The sequence below is a fragment of the Acipenser ruthenus genome, chromosome 16, assembly GCF_902713425.1.
Source record: "Acipenser ruthenus chromosome 16, fAciRut3.2 maternal haplotype, whole genome shotgun sequence".
NCBI lineage: Eukaryota > Metazoa > Chordata > Actinopteri > Acipenseriformes > Acipenseridae > Acipenser > Acipenser ruthenus.
In genome coordinates, this window is record NC_081204.1 from 16,830,545 (window position 1) to 16,855,518 (window position 24,974).

The 24,974-nt window shown below is 43.1% G+C and overlaps 1 protein-coding gene across 2 annotated transcripts; it reads right to left on the bottom strand.

Moving 5' to 3' along the window:
• Nucleotides 1–5,498: 5,498 nt before the first annotated feature.
• Nucleotides 5,499–24,871, bottom strand: LOC131697750 (uncharacterized). Of its 2 annotated transcripts, none has more exons than XM_058988949.1 (2): nt 24,765–24,871; nt 5,499–14,957 (listed from the first exon to the last, which is right to left on the bottom strand). In XM_058988949.1, the coding sequence occupies exon 2, from the start codon at nt 8,750–8,752 to the stop codon at nt 6,689–6,691; it is 2,064 nt and encodes a 687-aa protein (XP_058844932.1). In that variant the 5' UTR covers nt 8,753–14,957; nt 24,765–24,871; the 3' UTR covers nt 5,499–6,688. The 2 variants fall into 2 exon arrangements, with proteins under 2 accessions (XP_058844932.1, XP_058844931.1); XM_058988948.1 differs by lacking the exon at nt 24,765–24,871 and adding an exon at nt 17,206–17,266.
• Nucleotides 24,872–24,974: the final 103 nt, after the last annotated feature.

Consider the following 24,974-nt stretch of genomic DNA (forward strand, 5'->3'; position numbering starts at 1 on the left):
AGCTTTTTCGATGTTATAGTAATAAAATAATGGCTTGGATCGCATTATTGAGGAGTTTGGTGATAAAACGAGCGATCAGGAGATGATTTATCAGTATGCACGACTATGAAGAGGTATGTGAAAAATACAGCGAACAAGGGGTGGGGCGGGGCTGGAGATGCAGTACTGAGTGTCCTGTTGATATGCAGTGCCTTTTAAACCTGTTTTACTGTGGAAAAAAATACTTTTAAACAGCATGTCTAAAATAAAGTGCGCATGTGAAAATAAATTGGACCTGACGCGCTGAATAAATGGACTGCAAAGGGTATTAATTGCTATTGAAATAATTGCATAAGAGAAGTTATCAATATATTTATTTCACGCCTCCCCCGCTGTTTTAATTGCATTTGGATCATTCCAGACACCACCTGATACGTGAGCGCAACAAACTCAGCAATGCATTGAACATTAATACATTTTAAAAACACAAAACATCAAAGTCACAGCATGCATTATATTCGGGCCAGGACATTTCAATTTGATGAGAATAAGCAGAGTGTGACATTAACAGAAGTGACATTAAATGTGACTGTATTATGGCTACATCTGTCTTCTTTTCATACATTTACACTGTGAAATGTTTGTATGTAAATGGCATGTGTGTATAGTAAAAAAAAAAAAAAAAAACAGAAGTGCTCTATTCCTAAACAACAGTGTTTATACCTCATTAGGTGTAACGCTGGTGTTTAGTCATTTGGAACTCTAATTATTAAACGTTATGTGTTTAATCTGTGCCATTTTTGCTAAGTTTATGTTTAGATGTTAAACACCAGTCCTGTTATAAATGCGTATGAATGTTTAAAAAGTTTTACAAATCGTAAACACGTCCAAGAGTTTATAAAATAAACACCACACGGTGTTTAAATCCTAAACACATTTAAAATCATAAACCCAGTGACGTGTTTTAAAAGTGTGACAAATAAGTGTTTTACAGTGTAGCTTTTACACTTTTTGTTCTATTATTTCACAAACTCAACATTTTACCCAAATGTATGAAGGTCAGACACCTGGTTTTGCTCATTACACACTCCTATCTTAGCCACTGTACTATATGTGCTTAAACAATTTTTGTTTTCTTGAATTATCTGTAGTAGTTTTTTTCTGTCTCCCCTACAAAATGTCTCCAAAACCATTACTTTGGGGCCAGCAGTGTGAAGTAGTGGTTAGGCCTTTGGACTCTTGACCGGAGGGTCGTGGGTTCAATCCCAGGTGACGGACACTGCTGTTGTACCCTTGAGCAAGGTACTTTACCTAGATTCAGTATAAACAACTGGATACATTGGTAATTGCATGTAAACATAATGTGATATAATTGTGACAATTGTAAGTTGCCCTGGATAAGGGTGCCTGCTAATCAATAAATAATAATAATTTAAATGCAATCTGCTTAACTATTTGCATTTGACTTGGTATTTGTATATTCTGAAATATAAGAATTTGCATTTGAATTTCAAATCATGGGAAAGCTTCAAAAATGCAGCTAGGTGGTGAGAATTACCCCCACTCGACCTCTCCGCTCCTCCTGCACTAGAAGACTGGCTGTACCTCCTCCAGTGCCCGCTCCTTCTCCACCCTCGCCCCGCTGTGGTGGAATGACCTTCCTACAGATGTCAGGACTGCCCCCCCCCCCCCCCCCCCCCCCCCAACACGCACACACACATACATGTACTGGTAAAAAAAAATCCAACATGCCTGCGGCTTCTCTGTATGTCACTGCTGTTTTTTTTTTTTTTTTTTTTTGATGCACAAACCAACGCTTACTACATAGTAAGCTGATAAACAACATACATTACCAGATGGCATCAGGCTTCATCCGAAAATATGCAAGCTTAAAAGGCACCAGTCAGATGCACAGCACCATCTACAAACTTTGACATGCCTGGAGGTGCCAGCATAAAGACTTGTTTTAAGTTATATACAGTAGCCTATAATGGGACATTTTGGCTGGTATTAAATTTGGCGGATTTATACTTTGGGGGATTTTTTTCACAACACGTTCACAAAAAAAGTCACAGTTTTGCATTTATACTTCTAATTCCAAAACATTTAAATAAATGTTTACTTAATTAAATATGTCTGCTAAAACAGTATTATTTACAGTAACTCGTTATAGCATCTGCAATGTAACTGCAGCAACTTGGAGAACAACAAAGAAGGCCTCTTGACCCAGTTACAGTACTTATCGTTCTTATATGGCCCTTCATTTTAAGAACCAGTAAACTTTTATGATAAGCATTTGCTGTCACTAAGTTTTAACTATGGTTCACAACATAACACAGTGCAACGATCACAGTACTACCATGCGGTAATTGCAGGGCAGTATTGGCACGTGTGAAATCTTTAACAATAAAGCAGAAACGAAAATGCTTTTATTTGCTTCGAAATCATTTCTAACTGGTTGATAGACTAGTAAGCACTGGTAAAATCAGCTCAGTTTTATACGGTGCAAAACGTTTTAACGTTTTGTTTTGTTTCTGGACTTTGCGATACCTGCATGATGCCTGCATTAATATTCGTATTAAACCCTTCAAGAAAAAGAACACAAAAATGCTTAACATAAAAAAGAACAGTCCTACTAGCAGACAGTTTCTGATCGCATCCTCAATTCCACATTTTTTAAATCCATTGATGGAAATGTCCGGTCTACTTTTAATGTTTTCAAGCGAATTGACTTCATCACTGTCATTATTTCTCTTGTCCAGCGCTTCTTTAATCTGTTCTGTATACCAGTCTGACAGAGGGCGGGATCGGTACGAGTACTGTATGGCATGCAACCCTCTGATTGGTGGAAGTATTATTGGTGATCCAATCAAAATAGCTAATAAAGCCCAAATAAAGTATCCACCCTTTATACGGTATAGCCTAGGTTAAGGTGTGCACTGTAATTTAAAATTATAAAAAAAAAACCAAAAAAAAAACCAAAAAAAAAACCCTAAACCTTCTCGCGCCCCCCCCAGGATACAGTCTGTGGCCCCCCAGTTTGAGAACCGCTGCACTAAAAGACTGGCTGTACCTCCTCTACGCTCCCCTGCCTCCAGTGCCCGCTCCTCCACCCTTGCTCCGCAGTGGTGGAATGACCTTCCTACAGATGTCAGGACTGCCCAGTCCCTGACCACATTCCGGCGCCTCCTCAAGACTCACCTCTTCAGACAGCACCTGTAGAACTCCTCTTTCTCTCTGGACACTGTATCACTCTTCCTTATGCACTTCACTTGCACTTGTCTGTTTCCTATTTTACTGCATTTAATCCTGTACTTTACAGAGTACTGTTATCTGCCACAAGTGTTATTCAATCTGTAGTATTTTGCATTTAATCATATCGTGATGCAACTATTGCTGATACTGTTATCTGTTCCGATATTGAATTGTATTATGTCTTATACTTGCCAAAATGGAAGTCATTGTAGTTTATCTTGCTCTTAATTGTATTAATACTTGTACTGTGATTTTTGAAATGTATTTTTGTATACGTCTGTAAGTCGCCCTGGGTAAGAAATAAATAATTATAATAATAATTACTCTTATATGGGGTTGCCTATTCAGTATTCAGTACATGGAGATTATTGTTAGTAAATTAAAGAAACGTGTTAGCATTGGATATCAGGAGAAGCTCACCAGCCAATTAGAAAGTACACATTTTGTCATATCCTTTTCTCTCATTTAATAACTGAGTATATTACTCATCATACCTTATTGCTTACATATCTCAATGCTAACACTTTTAAAGCAGGGAGCAGTAGTTTTGTGACAATGTTTTAATGGGAGGATGTTATGAAATAAATCACAGCAAGGTCATGATTGCTGAACTTATTCTTATTCTTGTTCTGCAACGTACGTAACTCGCAAAAAGTTTCAAAATGTCATCAACATATTAATCCTAAAGCACACATTTTCTACCAACTCATTTGAAGTCAGTCTGTGCTTAAAATCAATGCACATCTCAGTTTGAAGAAAACAAAACGCATTCCTTTGACATTGTGAATCGTGTAGCAAGGGGATCATGTGACCTGCTGCTAGTGATGGCAGCTTAGAGTTTTCGCCTATTTTGTTTATTATTCAAGTTCAATTTTTTATATCTTACCTAACTTGTCCTTATTCGACTTCTGAAACATCGTGCAATGCCAGATAATCAGAAGAAAAGGTCCTCGGCCCAGCTCTCATCACCAAGTAAGGGTGAAAAAAGTAAGCTGGACTCTGACACGGCCGCCACTATAGAGGCCTGTATGGAAAAGAATGGGCACTATTTTGAGCATCACCTTACTGGACTTAAAGAAATGGGGCGGAGCACTGTATCCAAAATGATTTTCATAGAAATGCAGTTTTCAGCCTTCTCTCTCGAGTTCAAGACATTTAAAAGGAATTATCTGCCGTCAGTACTTTGGTGGCTGATAACATAAAAGCTGCAAACCTCTGCAAATCCAGGGTCGATCAACCAGTTGAAAATGTTCGATATAGAGGATAGAAGCAGGCACAATAACCTTCGCTTAGTGGGGCTGAAGGAGGGAGCCGAAGGTACAGATGCTATTGATTTTTTGGCTAAATCTATTCCCCCGTGGCTTCCAAATCTGCCAGATCCAGATCTCTAGATTCTGGAATTTCCAAATAGGCTTCAACATCTGATATACACAGGTATCCCTCTCAGACAGTGCAGATTACGTTTTGGCCCCATAATTACACATTTAATTACAGTTTGGCGTTTTGTGGAAAAACATGCAAAACTCAAAATTAAATGGCATCCTCACACACCTATCTTTCATAACTATTTGCTTCTATCAGGTGGCCGTCCCTTCTCATTCCCTCAATGGAGAGATAGGGGTATACATATTCTTTCAGATATCTTTAATGATGGCTATATCCGCTCGTTCCAGGATTTACAATCACAGCTTGATCTCCCAGGTTCTTTTTTTTCTATCTTAGACTTTGCTCAGCAATGCACACCTACGGGTGCCCTGGGGGACAGAGCTGCCTTCACATACACTGCATAACATGTTGGAAACAAGGGGTAAGACTAGATGAGTGGTTTCTACTATTTATGTATACCTCTTAAAGGCTTTGTAGAAACCTCTTGCAGCTATTTCTACTTGGAATAGGGATTTAACTTTAGATCAGGAAATTGATGGTGAGCCCCGCATTCCCTTCCTTGGCAGCGATGGATCCTTTCTTTTCTGGACATTCTACATTTAGAACTTTCTCCAGCTCGGATCCATGGCGCTAGGGAGGGGACTGTGGAGGTCTGGAGAGCTGCTGCAGAATCTATTCAATCTGTTCTGAACCCAACTCCAGCTATCACTGACTAATTTAGGCTCTGAGGTCCTTTGAGGGGAGGGGTGGAGTGGAGTGGAGTGGAGTGGAGTGGAGTGGGGTGGGGTGGGGGTGGGGTTGGGGTGGGGTGGGGGTGGGGTGGGGGGGGGGGAGGGTGGGGAGAACTAAGACAAAAAAAGAGTTTTATATTGTATGAGTCACATGCTTTATTGTCAATAAAAAAGAACATTTGATCAAAAAAGTGAATCGCCAAGCAAAATATTCAGTAAACGTAATCAATAGGGCCACAGCATCAGATACTCTTTTCCCTCGGGACACTTTATCACTCTTCCTTAATGTGCTTTACTTGCTCTTATCTGCCCCCTATTTTACTGCATTTAATCCTGTACTTTAGATTACTGTAATCTTTCACAAGTATTATTTAATCTGTAGTATTTTGTATTTAATTATATCCTGATGTAACTATCACTGACACTGTTATCTGCTCCGTTATTGAATCGTATTTTGTCATATACTTGTACTTGCTAGAACCAAAGTCATTGTATTTTATCTTGCTCTTAATTGTATTATTACTTTGTCACAAAGACGGCCGGAGTGGGTGGCGTCAGACCAGAGCCAGGAAATAAAACGACAGAGAGGTGTGGTTTGGTGGAGCTGAGCGAATGGTTTCGCTCAGCATTTAATAAACAGAACAGAAAATAAAAAGGTTGTAACACAAAACACAGGGCACGGCACTGTACGCCAAAATAAAATAGACAAACAAAACGTACTAAACACTAAACAGACAAACGAACAAACACGGTGAGTGAAAACACTTACTATTATTTTTATTATCCTTTCCGTTTATTTTAACTCCTCTCCACACCCGTTCTCCACTCACGAACACCCAACAACCCAGAGTGCTACGTGTCTCTATATATACTGTTGTGCTGGGATTCAATTACTAATTAATTATTCACTTGAATCCCAGCACGTGAATTCATTACGTGCAACCCCGTGCTCACATATTATTACATACTTTAAATGCACGTGAAGTGATGTGCAATCCCGTGCCTAAATATAATTATACAATTTAAATACCACGTGAAACACAAACCTGTTTATATCCCGTGTACCCATCTCTATACACCAACATTAACACACGCACGCATCATACAACACAGAAATGCACACAGGGCGGAGCACATTGCCACATATACCCCCCCTTGTGCGCAGCACACATGGCCTCAACGGCCACCTCCCCCCTTAAAAGCCCAAAAGTCCAACACAAAGTCCTGGGCCAGGACCAGAGGCTTCAAGGGGCCCACAGGTGGCAATGTTGCCAGTAGCCAGGCTGCTACTGGCCATGCTGTCAGCAGATGTGCTGACAGCTCCCAGACTGACTCCTTCAGCCGGGGCAGTCCTGGCAGCGGAAAGGCTGCTTGGGGGGTGGTCTCCTGACAATGTCATTTGCTTTTATGGCTTCCGTTATCATGGCACGATATTCTTTGGCAACATGTGAATTGCCACTTGTGAGTAATTCGCAGTGCAAATCATACGGCACTATCACAGACGGCAATCCAGGGCCACTTCTGTTTTTCACCACAGTTTTTAGTTCATTAACCGTCATTTCACTTGTGTACTTGTCTCCAACGCCCACCTGCAGCATAGCTTTAGCCAGCGGACTAGTTTGATTTTGATCACAGGCATTGAGTAAGCTGGATAAAGGAGGCTGGTGATTTGCATTTAAAATAGCTCCATCACCTTTCACAACTTCTTGATTTTCTGTGTAATGGGCTATACTTCCTGTTTTATCTAGCAGTTCTTTCAATTTTTCTTTGCCCTTTTCGCTACTCAATTTAGCTAACTGCGCTGATACACTTATAGATCCAATAGACATGAAGTAATCCCCTCCCCTAGTACTGTCAATCAATATTTCTTTCTTCAAGAAACTGTTCAACTGAAAGTCTCCATCCTGGAGCGTTTTTGCTTCTAATTCTCTAAGAGCTGTTGCCTTCTGCGTGAGTTCGGAGTCCTGTGCTTCAGGGTGCAATGCTTGTGCGAAGGCGTGATACATGCAGCTGTTCCCTTCGCTCCTGACTGGATAGATTCTATTATTTATACAAACATTGTAATGGCCTTCAGGGTAGTCTTTGCTGGCTGTCCGGTAGACTAGATGTATTGTACTGTGTACACTGCTCGAGCTTGGTTCTAAAACATGCTTTGTCTGCAGTTTCCCTTTCTTGTCCTCTTCAGAAACTATTACCTTTGTGCCTGTTTTTTCTGATAAGATTTTTAAATCCAGTACAGAGCCTGCTGTACTTGACTGTTTAATCTTTTCAATGTATTTGTCCAAATTAGCCTGATCAACTGGGTCCATCTTCTTAGATGCAGTGGTGGGTGCCATGTGTGTTATGTAGAGTGATGCAGATCCGGCCTTTAACTTTTCTACAGTTCTGCTGGTGTTCAGCTTGTTGCTTATGAAGCTGCTTGCATATTGATTTATTTTCGACTGAGCTTCTTTCACAAGGTGCCCTGAAAACTTCTGATGGAAAGTTTGAACTAAGAGAGTTCCAAGCTCTTCAGAAATGGAATCAGCAAGGGTTTCCCTAAACTGTTTTAAATGAAGTTTATCTTCTTCAGAAAGATCACATGCATTCAATGATTGCATTTTCTTTTCATCCATGAATGAATTTATATTGGCACTTAGTTTAGAGACAAAGTCATCGAGAAGGTTGGTTGCAGCATAAGTTGCATGGACACCAAGTGCACCTAAATAACAAGTTTTAATAATGTTTAGAAGGGCCACTTTCCCACCCTGGACCTCTGCTTTGGCTTTGTTAATTACATCCATTAGAGAGCCACACAGCTGCTTCTGCCACCCAATACTTCTGTAGTACTCTTCCAGTATTGTTCTGAAAAACATACCAAATACGTTATTCACAGATCCACCAAGCGGCTTCCTAGGGTCTAGGATCAGCTTCAGTTCTTTTGGATCCGTCAACTGAGACAGAACTAAACGATCAACTGCAGATTTCAGCGGCTCCCTTTGTAGTTTTTTCTTCACAGTTTCTTGTGTGTTTATTTTAACCTTTGTCTTGATTGCTTCAAGAATCTTATTCAGAATTACCTCTTCACCTTTTCCTATTTCGTACATAACGAGTTGCTGTACCAGCTCTTTACCTGCATATTTCCAAGCCTGATTCAGGTTTACCTTCATAACTGTAGTAAATCCACTTCCTGCTTGTTTAAACATTTTGGGTAAGACCTTCAAATCTTTCACAAAGGTCTTTGTTGCTCCTTTAACACCTTTAAAACCATTGTTTATGAGTTTACCAATTCCAATGCCAATCAATGACACACTAATAGAGATTGCTTTGGAAGTGGCCCAAGACTCCCAACTGAATTCTCCTGTGATCATAGCTGTCGCTCCATCAATGCAGTCAGCTATACCCTCACTAATCAGTGCCATGCCAATATTAGAAAGAGTGCCAGACGTTAGAGCAGTTAGAAGTACCCCTCCTACTATTTGTACGACTCCCAGTAAAAACACGACAAGACCTTCCCAGCAGAAGCGGGGTTTCCTCTACAGAAAACACATTTAGGAGACCCAGTCTGTACAATTCATACAATTCTTCTTGTACATCTGGATCATCTTGAAGACCAAGAGAAAAAACATCAGACTGAATTGCCTCAGCATCACGATCTCTGGACTTGATGTTCTTCAGCTTTTCAATTGATGTCAATATGTTTTTCTCAAAGAAATCAAGCACCTGCACTTTGATGTGGATGTTCTTCTGAAACTCTGTTTTGTTTTCAGTCTTGACGTGTGAAACTGAGAGCTGCAATAGACTCGCTGTTACCAGACACTGCTCCTTGAGTGTGAACAGAGAAGCCACAGACTTCTCAAGATCCTTCAAGGATGTGTCCAGGTAGTTTTCTTTTCTTTGCTTTAATGTACAGTAAGCATGATTGTAGAAAGCAATGGCAGCCCAAGAAGGGTCTAAATTCATGTCTTTTTCTAGAAGCTTGACACATTCTTTTACCAGCACTGAGCAAGTTGTAACCAAATTGAATGTAGTGATAGATACTTGATGAAGGGGACTGGCTGCTTTGTGATTTATGTTTAGCCATTTCTATGTCATTTTTTAGGCTTTCTTCCAATTCTTTTTCCTTAAGCTGAACTAGATCTTTAGATTTAATCTGTAGCCATGTTCCCCAGTATTCATTCATGATGGCAGCCATAATTTTTTTATCACCTTTATTAGCAACGCTCTTATATATTCCGGAAAGAATACTGCAGTATTTCAAGAATAGCTTTTCTCTCAGGTTGACTTCAGGCATGTCATCTTCCATGATGTGTTCAACCTTCTGTATGGCTCTATAGTCTTGCGCATCCTTCAGCTTGTCAATGTTTGCATCTGCTGTAAGAATGAAAGGGGTGTAGCTTGAACAGACAATCGCCTGCGCTGAGCCAGGTTGTCCTTTGCGAGCTGTTCTTCCAAAAGCCTGCAGTTCAACTCTTGCATTATCGGAAAGAAATGTGAGAACCACAAACAGACCTCCACTTCTTACAACCTCTTCAGAAACCTTGATGTCAGTGCCTCGACCAGCTGACCATCATTACGAGTGTAGTGTCTGACTTTGATAGTCTTTTCACTTTCTGACTCTGCCAGATTTTGAATTAGTTCATACAGATCATTAGCGTTATTGATATCTTCACATATCACTAGAACTGCTCGTCCTTTCCTATAGGAAGTGGATTTCACTTTTTTCAGGACCACTGAACAGATAGCTTCTTGCCATTCTTCTTTTGTGCTTCTGATTAGGCCTTTCTCTTCAAACAGCTTCTTTCGATTGAATGTTGGAACGCCACAAACAGAGAGTGAATACAGCTTTTTTAAGAACTCCTGGTCTGATTCTGTTCCCAGTGTGCCTGTTGTTCCATAAATCTGTCCATTATACATTCTAAAATATCTAACATTGGAGATGTAGTTTGTGATGGTAGTCAAGGTTCTCACTTTGGTAAGGTGCTTCATCTCAAGAAACTGTTGCAGCCCATCACTCCATGTCATGTTCATTTGAACAATGCCAGTACTTTTGAAATCTACAGGGGAAACCTGTTCTCTTCAACCAAGTATTCTCTGCCTTCTTGAAGCCTGATCGCAAGAAAGGCATTTTTCACCCATGTTTGTAGTTTTGCTTCAACCAGATCTTTGAGGAAGCCTGGTACACATAATGCATCACCTTTGTTTTCGTCACATGGAGTATACTGGATATGTTTTTGAATGTTCTCTGCCAAAGTTTCACTGTAGTCTTGTGACAGAAATACAATGAGTTCTGGTGATAAATCTTCCTCCCGACCTGTGAGGGCGCTAAAGAACGGGAGGAGAAGTATCTGGAAGGGCTGGCCTGACAGTTCGTTTCCGGGACCGGAAAGTGGGTCAGCCTGGAAGGAAGCGAGACTCTGTTGTAAGACCGTATTGATTTGACAGGTAAACGAGGGGCAGCTGCAAGTAATAAGGCAGCTGCAACCGTTTACCTAGATATCATGCGGGATTACATATAGGGGCCAGGGTAACGCTGTTCTTTTCCTTCGTTTGGGTTAAACCAAGGACCGAGAAGGACCTAAAAATCTGTATTACTCTAAAAGAGTTGTGTGTGTGGGTTTGTGTGCTGTATTGGCTGAAAACTAACTGTCTGTCTTTTTTCCGAATCACCAGACAGCTAAAAACATATCCGGAGCTGTCGCACTGGGCGAGCACAAGCCGGATCACCTCATCACGTACTGTCACAACATCCCGTGTATTCACCCACCACAATCACGACTGCACGCACCCGAGACGGGTGACCGTGTTTTTGGTTTCTTGTTCAGGACTGTATCCTGTGTTTGTCAGCCCGAGCTTTACACATCGTTGTGTATTGCCGGGCTTATTATTTTTGAGCACTAGACCAGTGCTGGCAATAAAAGCCTATTTTCCACTGGACTACCGTTGTCTGCCCATTACTCCTGCACCGCATCACTGCTACACAGCTACCCTCACCACCCACTTTGCCACAAGTCTTCATCAGCATCATAAAGAGCACAACATAAACCATCTTCAACAATTAAAATGGGTAGATTGGGGATGTCTTGATTAGTTTCTTCCAAACCTTCATTACCAGGAGGCATGCTCAGTTGGAGGGTACCTTTGTCATCCAGTGTGTATGGCAGCCATTTATATGGAAAATATTCTTCGGTTTCACTTACAATGTTTAGCATTGCTTCTTGATCGATAGTGCTTAAGATATTTTTTTAAATCTCTGGCTTGCTTGATAAGACATTGTCAGTAGCTCCAGGAGTAACAAGTCCCTTCTTTTCAGCAATTTGTAGAATCAGCAGGGGATTGTCAATATCAGTCCCTTCATGAAGAGCCTTGTAGAAGGGTAAAGGGGGGCCCCTCAAGAAGGTTTGAGTTTTAGATGCAACATAAGCATACTTGCTAACGGAACTCCAGATCATGGCAAGAATGGGACCAAGGTGCTGCATACCAGGCATGTCACTAGATATGTAAGTGAGCCGAAGTCCTTCATCCAGCAGGAGGGAGTCAACCTCATCCACTATAATGCACTGAAATCGTGGTTGAGGAAATATCTGTTTCATCTCAAAATTCTGATGGAGGTAGTCAGCAGCAAATGTACGAACTGTCCCGTACACAACATCGGAACCATAACACCTGTTTCGATCTTCATCCTCAGTTTTGTCAGTGTTTGTGTCCACTGTAATATTAAAGAGACTGTAGAAATCTTTCCAGTCTTTCGCATCTCTCTCAGATAAAACCGAGGAGCTTGAGACAATATCTATCTTCTCTCCTTTCAAAACACGGAAAACTGCAAACATGGCTATTATACAAGACTTCCCCTCTCCTGTAGCAACTTCCAGAAGTTTACCAGAATTTGTCAATGCGAGGAGACACCAGCTGACCATCTGTGTGACACGAGGCCACCACCCTTTAACTTCATGCACGGATCTACACAGCAGTTCCAGTAACTTCTGGAGTTTCATGTCTATTGGTTAACAATTCTCTACAGTTTCTACAGTTCTGCAATATATCCTCTTTGGGCATAGCTGGATTCTTCTCAAGGTTACATTGGACATCTATAATAATGTTCCTGACTTTATTAAGCATGACCTCATCAGTCAGATTTCCTTTTCTTATTTCACTGATGACTTCATCAAGGCCCTTTGCTTCATCCCGAGCCACAGCAAGATCCAGCTTTTTGATAGTCATCCTGTCAAGTTGAACTATCTGAGTTAATGATTTTCCATCTCTGTCTTTCCATGTGTCAGAGACACAATATATTTCAATCAAATGTAGGATTTTCAGAATATCGTTCGGATGTTTATCACTTAAAATCCTTAAAAGTTCTATTACATTTGATGGAGACCAGAGCTGGGTTTGGACAAGTCCTAACAGTTTTTCTGTGATGTCACTTCCACCTTCTCCATTCCAGTAGCATAACTCTTCCAATCAGTAATTCAAAACAAATATATCCAGTTGATAAACATTCAAAGTATTTTAAATTATAAAAGAGTGTTTCCAGAAATCTTAGCAAGAATGTGTCTTTGATTAAAATATCACCTTTAGCCCATATTTTAGCAATGTGTAATAAATTCATATTGGTACTGCTTGAGGTTGTAATGGTTTTACATTCATATTGAAAAAGATGGAACAGAGCTTGAGTTAAATGAAGGCATTCCTTTACACTCTGTGTTGAGTCTGACATGGTGCGGATAAGATCATGCAGCTCATCTGCCAGTTCCAACACAAGAGCAGTGTCCTCATCTAACTCCCAGTATTCTACCATCAGCTCTATAAGAAGCACCTGCAGCTGCTCCAGGATGTGTTGGCTTGGAGCCTTCTCTGTCCAGTCAAAGAGAAGTTTCCTCAAGATTTGGATCATTTCCTCTGCCTGTTTAGGGGACAGTTTCTGGAGTTCAGAACTAGAAACATCTGAATTCAATTTCGTGGAAAAAATATCAAGCAGGTTTTCCTCTTCGTAAGTGGCCTCTGTTTCACTGCTCTCTTGCTTAAACTCATTAAAGGTAATCTGGAATTGTGTTTTTTCTTCAGTTTGGTGAAGGGCATCATTGAGAACTTTTTGTTTCCTGCAAAAAGGTTTTAGTTCTCTTGACAAAGGCTGTAACTTTTCATTTATTTGCCTCTCCGACTGCTCCTCATGCCTCCTCAGTTGCTCCTCTCTCTGTCTCCTCTGTTGTGCCTCTCTCTTTCCTCAGTTGCTCCTCTCTCTCCCCTCAGTTGCTCCTCTAGTTTCCTGCAAACTGTTTTTACTTTTATTGACAAAGACTGTAACTTTTCTTTTGTTTGCCACTCTGACTGCTCCTCCTGTCTCCTCTCTTCCTCTTCTCTCTCTCTCCTCTGTTGCTCCTCTCTCTCTTTCCTCAGTTGCTCCTCTCTCTCTCCCCTACGTTGCTCCTCTAGTTTCCTGCAAACTGTTTTTACTTTTATTGACAAAGGCTGTAACTTTTCTTTTGTTTGCCTCTCCGATTGCTCCTCCTGCCCCCTCTGTTGCTCCTCTCTGTCTCCTCTCTTCCTCTTCTCTCCTCTGTTGCTCCTCTCGCTGTCTCCTCTATTGCTCCTCTCTCTGTCTCCTCTGTTGCTCCTCTCTCTCTTTCCTCAGTTGCTCCTCTCTCTCTCCCCTACGTTGCTCCTCTAGATTCCTGCAAACTGTTTTTACTTTTATTGACAAAGGCTGTAACTTTTCTTTTGTTTGCCTCTCTGACTGCTCCTCCTGCCCCCTCTGTTGCTCCTCTCGCTGTCTCCTCTGTTGCTCCTCTCTCTGTCTCCTCTGTTGCTCCTCTCTCTGTCTCCTCTGTTGCTCCTCTCTCTGTCTCCTCGGTTGCTTCTCTAGTTTCCTGCAAACTATTTTTATTTTTCTTGACAAAGGCTGTAACTTTTCTTTTTTATGCCTCTCCGACTGCTGCTCCTGTCTCCTCTGTTGCTCCTCTCTCTCTCTCCTCTGTCGCTCCTCTCTCTGTCTCCTCTCTCTCCTCTGTTGCTCCTCTCTCTCTTTCCTCAGTTGCTCTTCTCTCTCGTCCCTCAGTTGCTCCTCTAGATTCCTACAAACTGTTTTTACTTTTATTGACAAAGGCTGCAACTTTTCTTTTGTATGCCACTCTGACTGCTCCTCCTGTCTCCTCTCTTCCTCTTCTCTCTCCTCTCTTCCTCTTCTCTCTGTCTCCTCTGTTGCTCCTCTCTCTGTCTCCTCGGTTGCTTCTCTAGTTTCCTGCAAACTATTTTTATTTTTCTTGACAAAGGCTGTGACTTTTCTTTTTTATGCCTCTCTGACTGCTGCTCCTCCTGCCTCCTTGGTTGCTCCTCTCTCTCTCCTCTTTTGCTCCTCTCCCTGACTCTGTTCCTCCTCTCTCTCTCCTTTCTTGCTTCTATAGTTTCTTGCAAACTGTTTAGTTCTCTTTGCAAAAGGTGGAAGTTTTCATATGCTTGCCTCATCATCTCCTCCAACTCTCCCCTCTGTTCCACTCTCCCTCTCCTCTTCTTACATTTGTAACTAAATCCATAATATTGTGAAGGATAGTTTTCCATTTTAAAGCAATTCTTTCTCTGTAGTAGTAGATGGTGTCAGCAATCTCCTCAAGTTAACATTTCACCTTGCATCTAAAACAAACAAAAAAATAACATTTTTTCAATTAATATTTCTTATTCACTTTTCATCATAATACCTGTAAGCAGCTCATATAAATTATCTTATAAAATGGAATGTTTGGCTGCTGCATGCTGATTGGCCGTTGAGGGGCTTTTAGTACAATGCATGGCGTAACTTATTTTTGTCTAATTACAGATCGATTAATAAATGATCAATAATCAATCTCACATTGGAGAATCTGTGAATAGTTTTTTATTACTATTCTATTGTGCCTTATTACATATATATATATATATATATATATATATATATATATATATATATATATATATATATATATAGCTGCTTATCTGTGTTTTATTATTATTTCAGCCAGCTAGTTACCGCCCCTTTGCGACCTGGAGCATTGCAAACTCTGCAATTCAATTCCGCCTTTCCCTCGGGTCCAGCACTTTCTCGTCTGCTTGTACTCTCATTTTAACTAGCTTCAGGCATTTCAGGGAAGGAGCTGGGATAACAGAAAGTATTGTATTTGTTGTATTGTTCTTGGAAATGTTGAAAACTGTATCTGTTTTATAAGCGGAATAACACACTCCAGGGCTTGTGTGTTGTGTTTCATAATCATACTCAGCTTCTCTTTGTGCCTCCACCCAACCACGGCCGTATGTTAATCCAACACAAACCATGCCCTGTCATGTTATCCCTTACTTATTCTGCCTCAATACCTCAATACCCAATACATCAATACCCAATACCAATACCTCAATACCCAATACCAATACCTCAATACCCAATACCAATACATCAATACCCAATATCAATACCTAATACCCAATACTAATACCTCAATACCCAATACCAATACCTCAATACCCAATACCAATACCTAATACTCAATACCAATACCTCAATACCCAATACCAATACATCAATACCCAATACCAATACCTCAATACCCAATACCAATACATCAATACCCAATATCAATACCTAATACCCAATACCAATACCTCAATACCCAATACCAATACCTCAATACCCAATACCAATACATCAATACCCAATACCAATACATCAATACCCAAAACCAATACATCAATACCCAATACCAATACCTCAATACCCAAAACCAATACATCAATACCCAATACCAATACCTCAATACCCAATACCAATACATCAATACCCAATACCAATACCTAAGACCCAATACCAATACCTAATACCTAATACCCAATACCAATACCGCAATACCCTATACCAATACATCAATACTCAATACCAATACCTCAATACCCAATACCAATACCTCAATACCCAATACCAATACCTAATACCCAATACCAATACCTCAATACCCAATACCAATACCTCAATACCCAATACCAATACATCAATACCCAATACCAATACCTCAATACCCAATACCAATACCTCAATACCCAATACCAATACCTCAATATCCAATACCAATACCTAATACCCAATACCTAAGACCTAGGGCCCTATTCTGATTAAATGAGTGCAATCACAAACGCAGTGGTTAAAGTCAAACATGTCAGCCCTGTAAGGAGTGGGTTCTCCAAAAGTGCAATTCTGATGAAAAAACCCTGTGCGAGTGAAAGCGCTCAGCTAATCAATGCTGAGCAGGTCAGGGAATCTTCTATCCAATCATTGCCAGGCAGCAATCCTCTTAAGAGACAGAATGTGCTTGCGTTACTGGGAGGCTCCGATGTTGAATGTAGAAGTGGCGATCATGTCAAGCGGCAGAGCTAGAATAACCAGCACCACTGAGAACAGCATGTGCCACTCACAAAGACAATAATAGGTAAAGCATGCTTCACCCCACAACAGTGTTACAGTAGACACAGTCACCCTACATGTGCAAACTAGCTCTGCCTCAAGAATGTGAATGATATAATAAATCCTTTGATCTGCTGTACATTTCAATTCGGGCCAATACAGTGCTCTTAAGGCTACTGCACACTGGATCCGATCATGCAACTGAATTTAATGTAACATCTAACAAGAAAAAAATGTAGGATTTAGATAAAGATTTTGTACTTCTATAAGAGAATTTGACGTAAAGTACATTTTTACCCGATTTCTACCCAAATATTCATTCTTGATTATAAAAGAAATCCACCCGATTTAACCCCAAATTATTTAATTAAATAATACTACCCCATAATTGTCTTTCAATAACTCACTTAAATGCAGTTGTGAACATGAATAGAAAATGGAAAGTTGCACACTTACAGTTTGAGTCTCTACAGCTCCCAGCTCTAGACAGGCACTGGTGGCTTCACTGCACAATCTGTTCTTTATAAAGAGCCCCACCCTCATTTTCTCCTGCCCTTCCTTCATTCATCTTCAGTTATTTAAAGCATAGTGCACAAGCATGCTTTTACTTGAGTTTCATTAAATGAGTCAGCCCCTGCAGTGACTCAGGAGAGGTGAAGAGGTCAAGATCAAGATGCAAGTTGTCAAGCTCTTCTTTTTTCACACTCAAGCCCACAGTAAAGTCACTAGGCCTATCACGTTACAGGACTACACAGATCCGGTGACAACACAGCTGGCTTGCATGCGCTCGGCCATCCACAGGAGTCATTGATACGTGGCGAGACGGGGATTACCCGGGAGTACCCTCAACTAATGTGTTCAACATGTAGCCCCTAATGTTTTAAACAACCAATATCACAAACTGCAGTATGCACATGGATCCCTCCCTCCTCCCACCTGCACATTGGATCACTTGTGCTGCTGCTTTGCTTGGAAAAGGCCTTTCACACAGGAAATAAACCAATCGCAAACCATCTGTGCCTTAAAAAGAGCCCCCACCCTCTTTTTTGCCTGCCCTTCCGACCTCTTCAGTTATTTAATGCACAAGCATGCTTTTACTTTCAGTTTCATTATGACTGGGCTCAGTTTTCGGAAATAGCTGTTATGCAGTTTCCCAGCTTCCAGAAATCAAAAGGATAATACATTCTAAAAAAGACAGAGAATCATTTTTTTTGCTGTTCAATCCACAATTTGGGAAATTGACCATAGGCTATAATATATATATATATACTTTTAATATGTGTTATCTACATAGCTCAAGGGAGCACCTTTTTATTAAACATATTTATTAGAAATTAATAAATAGGGGTTCTGATTTTAGGGTTTTAACCGATTTCTCCTGAAAATCAGAACCCTTAAACAGAGCCCGAAAACTTATTACAATTCATTTACATTGATTACGGTTTTTGCTGTTTAAAAAAATATACATAATGGCAACTGTTTAACCTTTTGAGTGGTACGAACTGGTCCCCAGGGAGTACAAACATCCCAGCAATGTGAAGCTAGCAACAATAAGCAACAGCAACAACTTCCGCTAAAGCTTACTTTCGCATGTCACTTCCGGAACGCCATGTCACTTCCGGAACGTCTCTTAGTACTGTCAAATTCATATAACGGGGTCAAATTTATATTTTTTAAAATCCTCGTCTAACGGTTGACAAGAGAAAGAAGCAGCAGAAAAACAAACACAACACCACTGACGAAATATTAAACTTTTCAGATTGTTTTTTATTATTATTAATATTATTATTGTTAATAATGTTATTATTCTATTCTACATGGAAGGTCTGCTATCATCAGGTAATTACATATTTTAAAAATGACCTCCAGTATTATCATTATTATTATTATCAATATTATTATTATATTTCAATCTATGTGGAGATCTACTCAAATCTGTATCATGTAATTATATACAGCTGCTTCCGTCTCCAGCCGCAAAGCGGGTAAAACGCTCCAGGCAGGCAAGGGATATTATGGACCTGAAGGCCCAGATGGCCCAGGTCCTGGAGCTATTGTCTAAACAGGCCACAGCATCGGTCCCTGCCCAGGCTACGCTGCAGCCCCAAGCACCATATCTCCCCTCCCCGCAGGGAGCGCAAGGAGGGTGGGAAGGCTCGCCCCAACTGGCACAGGAGGACGCGCTGTCCATAGCCGCCTCCGGTGAGGCAGCTTCATTCTCCTCTGATATGCAGGTGGGGGACACCCTTACAGAGGAAGAACCCGGCTCTGAGTGTGTGTCGGAAGCCAATTCCACCCCGTTGACTAGCTCGGTCTTGGCTCTTATGGAACGTGCTGCAGCATTCCTGCAGGTTCCCTGGACACCGGCGGCACAGCCGCGCCGCTCCGTGTTCTGGACGCAGGTGCTGGCTCCCCGCCCGCAGTGTTTCCCGGTCTTCCCAGACTTTGTGGAGGAAGTGCGCTCCTCCTGGGATAGACCGGCTTCGGCCCCTAATATCTCCAAGCAGGCTACGCCGCTCTCCTCCTTGGAGAGCGCGGATAAGCTTGGCCTGGCAGGGTTTCTACCAGTAGACTCCACTATCGCAGCCCTGGTTAGGGCCCCGCCGGTGGGGGGGCTCGCTAGAGACCCAATGTGTCCTAACCCTCAGTGCAGGGTGACAGAGATGCATTTAAAGCGAGTGTACGCAGCAGGGGCGCAGGCAACCTGCTTGGCTAACACGGCGAGTGTGCTGACTGCGTATCTGGATGGAGTGTTGCGCGAGGCCCCGCTCCTGGAGCCGGTGGCTTCAGAGCTGCGTCTCCTGTCTGATACACTGCTGCAGATCTCCGGCCTGCAGGGGCAAGCCCTGGGCCAAAACATGGCGGGCTTAGTTGTGGCGCGTAGACAGCTGTGGCTGTCACAGGCCAGGGTCCCTGACGCAGATAAAACTGCGCTGCTGGATGCGTCCATATCCCCGGGACATACGTTTGGGCCAGCTGTGGAAGAGATTCGAGACCGGGAGGCTTCCCGTCAGGTGGCTGTGCTGCTCCCTCCCTGCGCTCCGGTGTGGAATAGGTCGAGCCGTTGGCTGGCTCCCAGGACACAAACTGTTACCAGAACGGTTCCAGTTCCCACAGCCCCAAGGGGTGACCTAAGGCATCGCCTTCAGAGTAACAGAGCCCAACCAGCAGGTAAAGGAAACGCAGGCCGTGGTCGATCCACGTACCAGCGTCTCAGGGGTCGCCCTCAGGGCCAACAGCTGCAATACTGGCGCGCTTGCACCACGGATGCCTGGGTGCTCGCCACCGTGCAAACCAGCTATGCGCTTCAGTTTCACTCGGGACCTCCTCCCTTTCGGGGTGTCATAAACACCTCCGTAACAGACCCCTTGCAAGCCTCGGTACTTCAAGAAGAAGTGGCCGCCTTGCTGCGCAAGCAGGCCATTTGTCGAGTAGACCCCGTCTCCCAGGAGGAGGGGTACTACTCGAAAAAGATGGAGGGGTTCGCCCCATCTTAGATCTGAGGCTCTTGAACGGGTTTCTGAAAGAAAGGAGGTTCTGAATGCTGACACACCGTCACATCCTGCAGTCTGTCCGGCCGGGTGACTGGTTCACAACTGTGGACTTGCGGGACGCATACTTTCATATCCCCATTCGTCCAGGAACACAGGAGATACCTGCGGTTTTCCTTTCAAGGAAGCGTGTACGAGTTTGCTGTGCTGCCGTTCGGGCTCTTCCTAGCTCCGCATACGTTTTCAAAGTGCGTAGACGCTGTACTGTAATCCAGCTGGGTCTGCTTCGCATGCGCCCGCTGCAAGCGTGGCTCAATGCGTTTCACCTCAATGCCAAACGCGACAAACACTGCAGGTTGACTGTGTCTCGCACATGCTCAGCGGCCCTACGCTGGTGGAGGGAGCCAGGGCTGGGGAGCAGTCTGGCAGGGCAGGGGAGTCAGCGGATCCTGGCCGGACCGCTGGGCACCCCTGCACGTGAACATGCTGGAGTTGCAGGCGGTGTTCCTGGCTCTCCAGCACTTCCTTCCAGTGCTGAGCCTTGCACATGTGCTGATCCGAACGGTCAGCACAACAGTAGTGGCGTATATCAACCACCACGGAGGCCTTCGATCTCCGGGGTTACATCGCATAGCCTTCAGGCTATTAGTATGGGCCAAAGCCAACCTGCTGTACTTGTGGGCGATGCACATTCCGGGAGTGGTGAACTTGGCAGCGGATCTCCTCTCCAGGAGAGGTCCGCATCCGTCAAAGTGGCGTCTCCACCCCCAGACGGTGGAGCGCATTTGGGAACAGTTCGGGAAGACACAGGTTTATCTGTTCGCTTCGGCGGAGACGACACATTGCCCCCTATGGTACACCCTCCATCGCTCAGGCGGTCCACTAGGCGTAGACGCCCTAGCGCACGTTTGGCCCAAAAGCGTTTTTGTACGCTTTTCCTCCTATACCGTTGCTCCCGGCTTTCCTGGAGAAAGTCCGGTCGGAAAAAGCGTCAGTTCTTCTAGTGGCCCCAAGGTGGCCCAGGAGGGTATGGTTTGCGACCCTGTGCCAGCTGCTGGACGGCCAGCCTTGGGAGATCCCGCTTCGCCTGGATCTCCTCACTCAGGCACAGGGCTCCCTTTGGCACCCGGATCCGGGCAGGTTCCAGTTGTGGGCCTGGCCCCTGAAAGGGACCGCTGGCTAGCCCTGGGGCTGTCGGACGCAGTTGTGAGCGCTATGCAGAATGCTAGGGCAGACTCCGCTAGGTCAGTTTATACCTACAAGTGGAAGTGTTTTCAAGCCTGGTGTCTGGCTAGGAGCCATGACCCCGATACTTGCCCAATGCCAGTTATACTGCAGTTCCTGCAGGAACTGTCTGACGCTGGAAGGTCCCCTTCCACACTGAAAGTGTATCTGGCAGTTATATCTGCTTGTCATACCCCCATAGATTCTAGGTCTCCGTGTGCGCATTTTTTGGCCACGCGCGTTCTTAAAGGCGCACGGAGATTACATCCTCTGAGGAGGACTGTTCTTCCTGAGTGGAGCCTTAACATTGTACTGCAGGCTCTTACAAAGGCCCCGTTTGAGCCTTTAAACTCCATAGAGCTGAAGTACATGTCTATGAAGACAGCCTTCCTTTTGGCTATCACCTCTGCTAAGCGGATCAGTGAGCTGCAGGCGCTGTCTGTGCACAGCTCCTGCATGCGTGTGTGGGAGGATGGAAGCAGAGTTTCGCTGCGCACCAACCCCGCTATCCTCCCCAAGGTGATCACAGCTTTTCATGTTAACCAATCTGTGGAACTGGAGTCTTTCCACCCGCCTCCGTTTACTTCACAGGAGGATGAGAAACTAAATTTCTTCTGCCCAGTGCGGGCATTGAGGTTTTATGTTTTTTTTTTTTTTTTTTTTAAATTTAGTCGTCGCCAATTGTTTTACCCCGATTTTCACCCCAATTTAGCATGCCCAATTATTATCTGTATCCCCGGCTCACCGCTCACAACCCCCGCGCCGACTCGGGAAACGGAGGCTGGAACACGCGTCCTCCGAAACGTGCTCCTGCCAAGCCGTCATTTTTCGCACTGCAGATCCACAGCAATGCCACCAGACCTATAGTGCCGGAGGACAACACAGATCTGGCGGCTCCGCTGCAGAGCCACAGGCGCCCTATCGGCCACAGGGGTCGCTGATGCGCGGTGAGCCGTGGATTCCCCTGCCGACCTAAGCCCTCCCTACCCGGGCAGCGCTCAGCCAATTGTGCGCCGCCCCCTAGGAACTCCCGGTCACGGTCAGCTGTGACATAGCCTGGATTCGAACCTGCGATCTCCAGGCTATAGGGCACATCCTGCGCGGAGCGCCTTTACTGGATGCGCCACTCGGGAGCCAGGTTTTATGTACTTAAGACAAAAGCTTTGCGTAAATCAGATCAGCTTTTTGTTTGTTATGGTACACGGACCTTGGGACAGCCCCTCTCTAAGCAGCGTCTGTCACACTGGATTGCAGACACGGTGTTGACTGCATATGATGGTGCTGGGTTATCCCCACCTGGCAGAGTAGCTGCGCATTCTACTAGAGGGTTGGCTACGTCGTGGGCCCTTTTTAAGGGCGCTTCGATGTCTGAGATTTGTACTGCGGCTAGCTGGGCTACGCCGCATACTTTCACCAGATTCTACCGCATTAATGTAGATCCTGCTGTGCCATCTGTGGGCACAAGGGTCCTTGAGGGTGTAAGTTCACACCGCTAACCTCTGGGTTAGACAGCGCTTGTGCGTCCCTCATATGCTGCCGTTCCTTCTCCCTCGCGACGGCTCTGGTATACATTATCCCATACTTAATGTTGGTGGTCGTCTTCGACTTGAAAGGGAACGTTAGGTTACTTACCATAATCCTGGTTCCCTGAAAGAGAAGACGACCACCAACCATGAGGTCGCTCCGGTCGCCCTCATGGGTTCGGCGGAAAAAGAGGGAGATCTTCCGGTGAGTGACGGTTTTATACCCTCGGTAGGTGGGACCGAGTGCGTCATCACAGGAAGGGGCATTCGGCAGCTCTGATATAGAGAGCTCAGTATTACCTACCTCAAGGGCAGGAATATCCCATACTTAATGTTGGTTGTCGTCTTCTCTTTCAGGGAACCAGGGTTACGGTAGGTAACCTAACATTATAAGGGCAGCCTAGTCAAGCAAGGGTCATTTATATTGAGGGTGCCCATGTCCACTCTTAATACTTATTATCACCTGTCCGCAAGTTGAAGACATCATCGATGAACTTGCAAAGAAGAACCGCCGTCTAGATTTCTGAGCAAGTGATATAATATATATTATTATTATGCGCCTGTTATTATTGTGTATTATCATGATGATAACGATAATACTAGTAAAAATAATCTCATTATTATTTTTTTGTTATTTTTTATTATACAGTAGCGACAGGCTAATTATTATTATTCTGATATTAATGATAACGACGTTATTATTATTATTTTCTTATTCTGTATTACGTCTGTAAACGGTACCGGTGTTTTTATTTCTATTTTTGTAGCGGGCTTGCCCCCCCCCCCTTTGCCCCCCCCCCCAAATTCCCTGCTAGTTGCGCCACTGGATCTATTTTTATTTTTTCATATGCTACGCTTCCCAACTTTTTTTAAATGTGTAACAATAAAATAATATTTCTAGAGCCTGCAAATTTCCACTTCTTTCCGAGCGATACAGAAAAAAAGGAGAATATAAGAGCTGTATCAGGATTTCAAATCAGAAATAAGAATTGAAATCGCTCGTACAGTTGCAGAGATAGACAAGGTTTTGAGATGCACTATTTTACAAAAAAGACCCGGAATGGCGATTGCAGACCAGCTGTGTAAGACAGTGAAACTGCAAACGTAATATTATTCTGTTTGTGATAACAGTAACTTATTTGTGAGTATAGATGTTGATTATATTAGTACTGAAAGAGGAAATAGCAAGTAGCCATCACCGGTACAAAAAAAAAAAAAAAAAAGTGAACTTCTACAAGTAATAAAACCATACCTGAATACTAAACTGACCACTGCGCCTATAACTATCCATCGTTTTACACACAGAAACAAATAAAATTATTATTATTATTATTATTATTATTATTATTATTATTATTATTAATAATAATAATAATAATAATAATAATAATAATAATAAATTGACCCAACACAATCGGCATCAGATGTAGACAGGCCACTTATTTCCGCCTACGTCATCTCCTCGGGACTCGGGAGAAACTTTTTTAAAAACAGTTAATATAAGAACGTAGGGTATATAATTAAATAACAATATGAAAAAGGGGGTCGGATTGCTGTAGAGTATTTAATCGTATCTCTACCGTTAACTCCTGCCCTGCATGTACAGCGAGCAAAAAAAAATATATTCCAGCGTGGAGAGTGGGAGAAAAAAACACGTCACTCCAGAAGGGTGGACGGGTCATTCAGAACACACTACAAAAAAGGTTAATCAGCTTTCAATAACTCACTTAAAATGCAGTTGTGAGCATGAATAGAAAATGGAAAGTTACACACTTACAGTTTGAGTCTCTACAGCTCCCAGCTCTAGACAGGCACTGGTGGCTTCACTGCACAATCTGGGCGTGCCATTCATTCCTTCCTTCATCCCCTTCATTTATTTAATCTGCATACAGTGCACAAGCATGCTTTTACTTTCACTTTCATTATTACTGGGCTCTTTTCCTGGAAACATCTGTAATACCGTATGTTGAATTTACTTTATTATTAC

Bases quoted from the DNA above. Each gene is read 5' to 3' on its own strand.
- LOC131697750 (XM_058988949.1), bottom strand. From the start codon at position 8,752: ATGGCACTGATTAGTGAGGGTATAGCTGACTGCATTGATGGAGCGACA.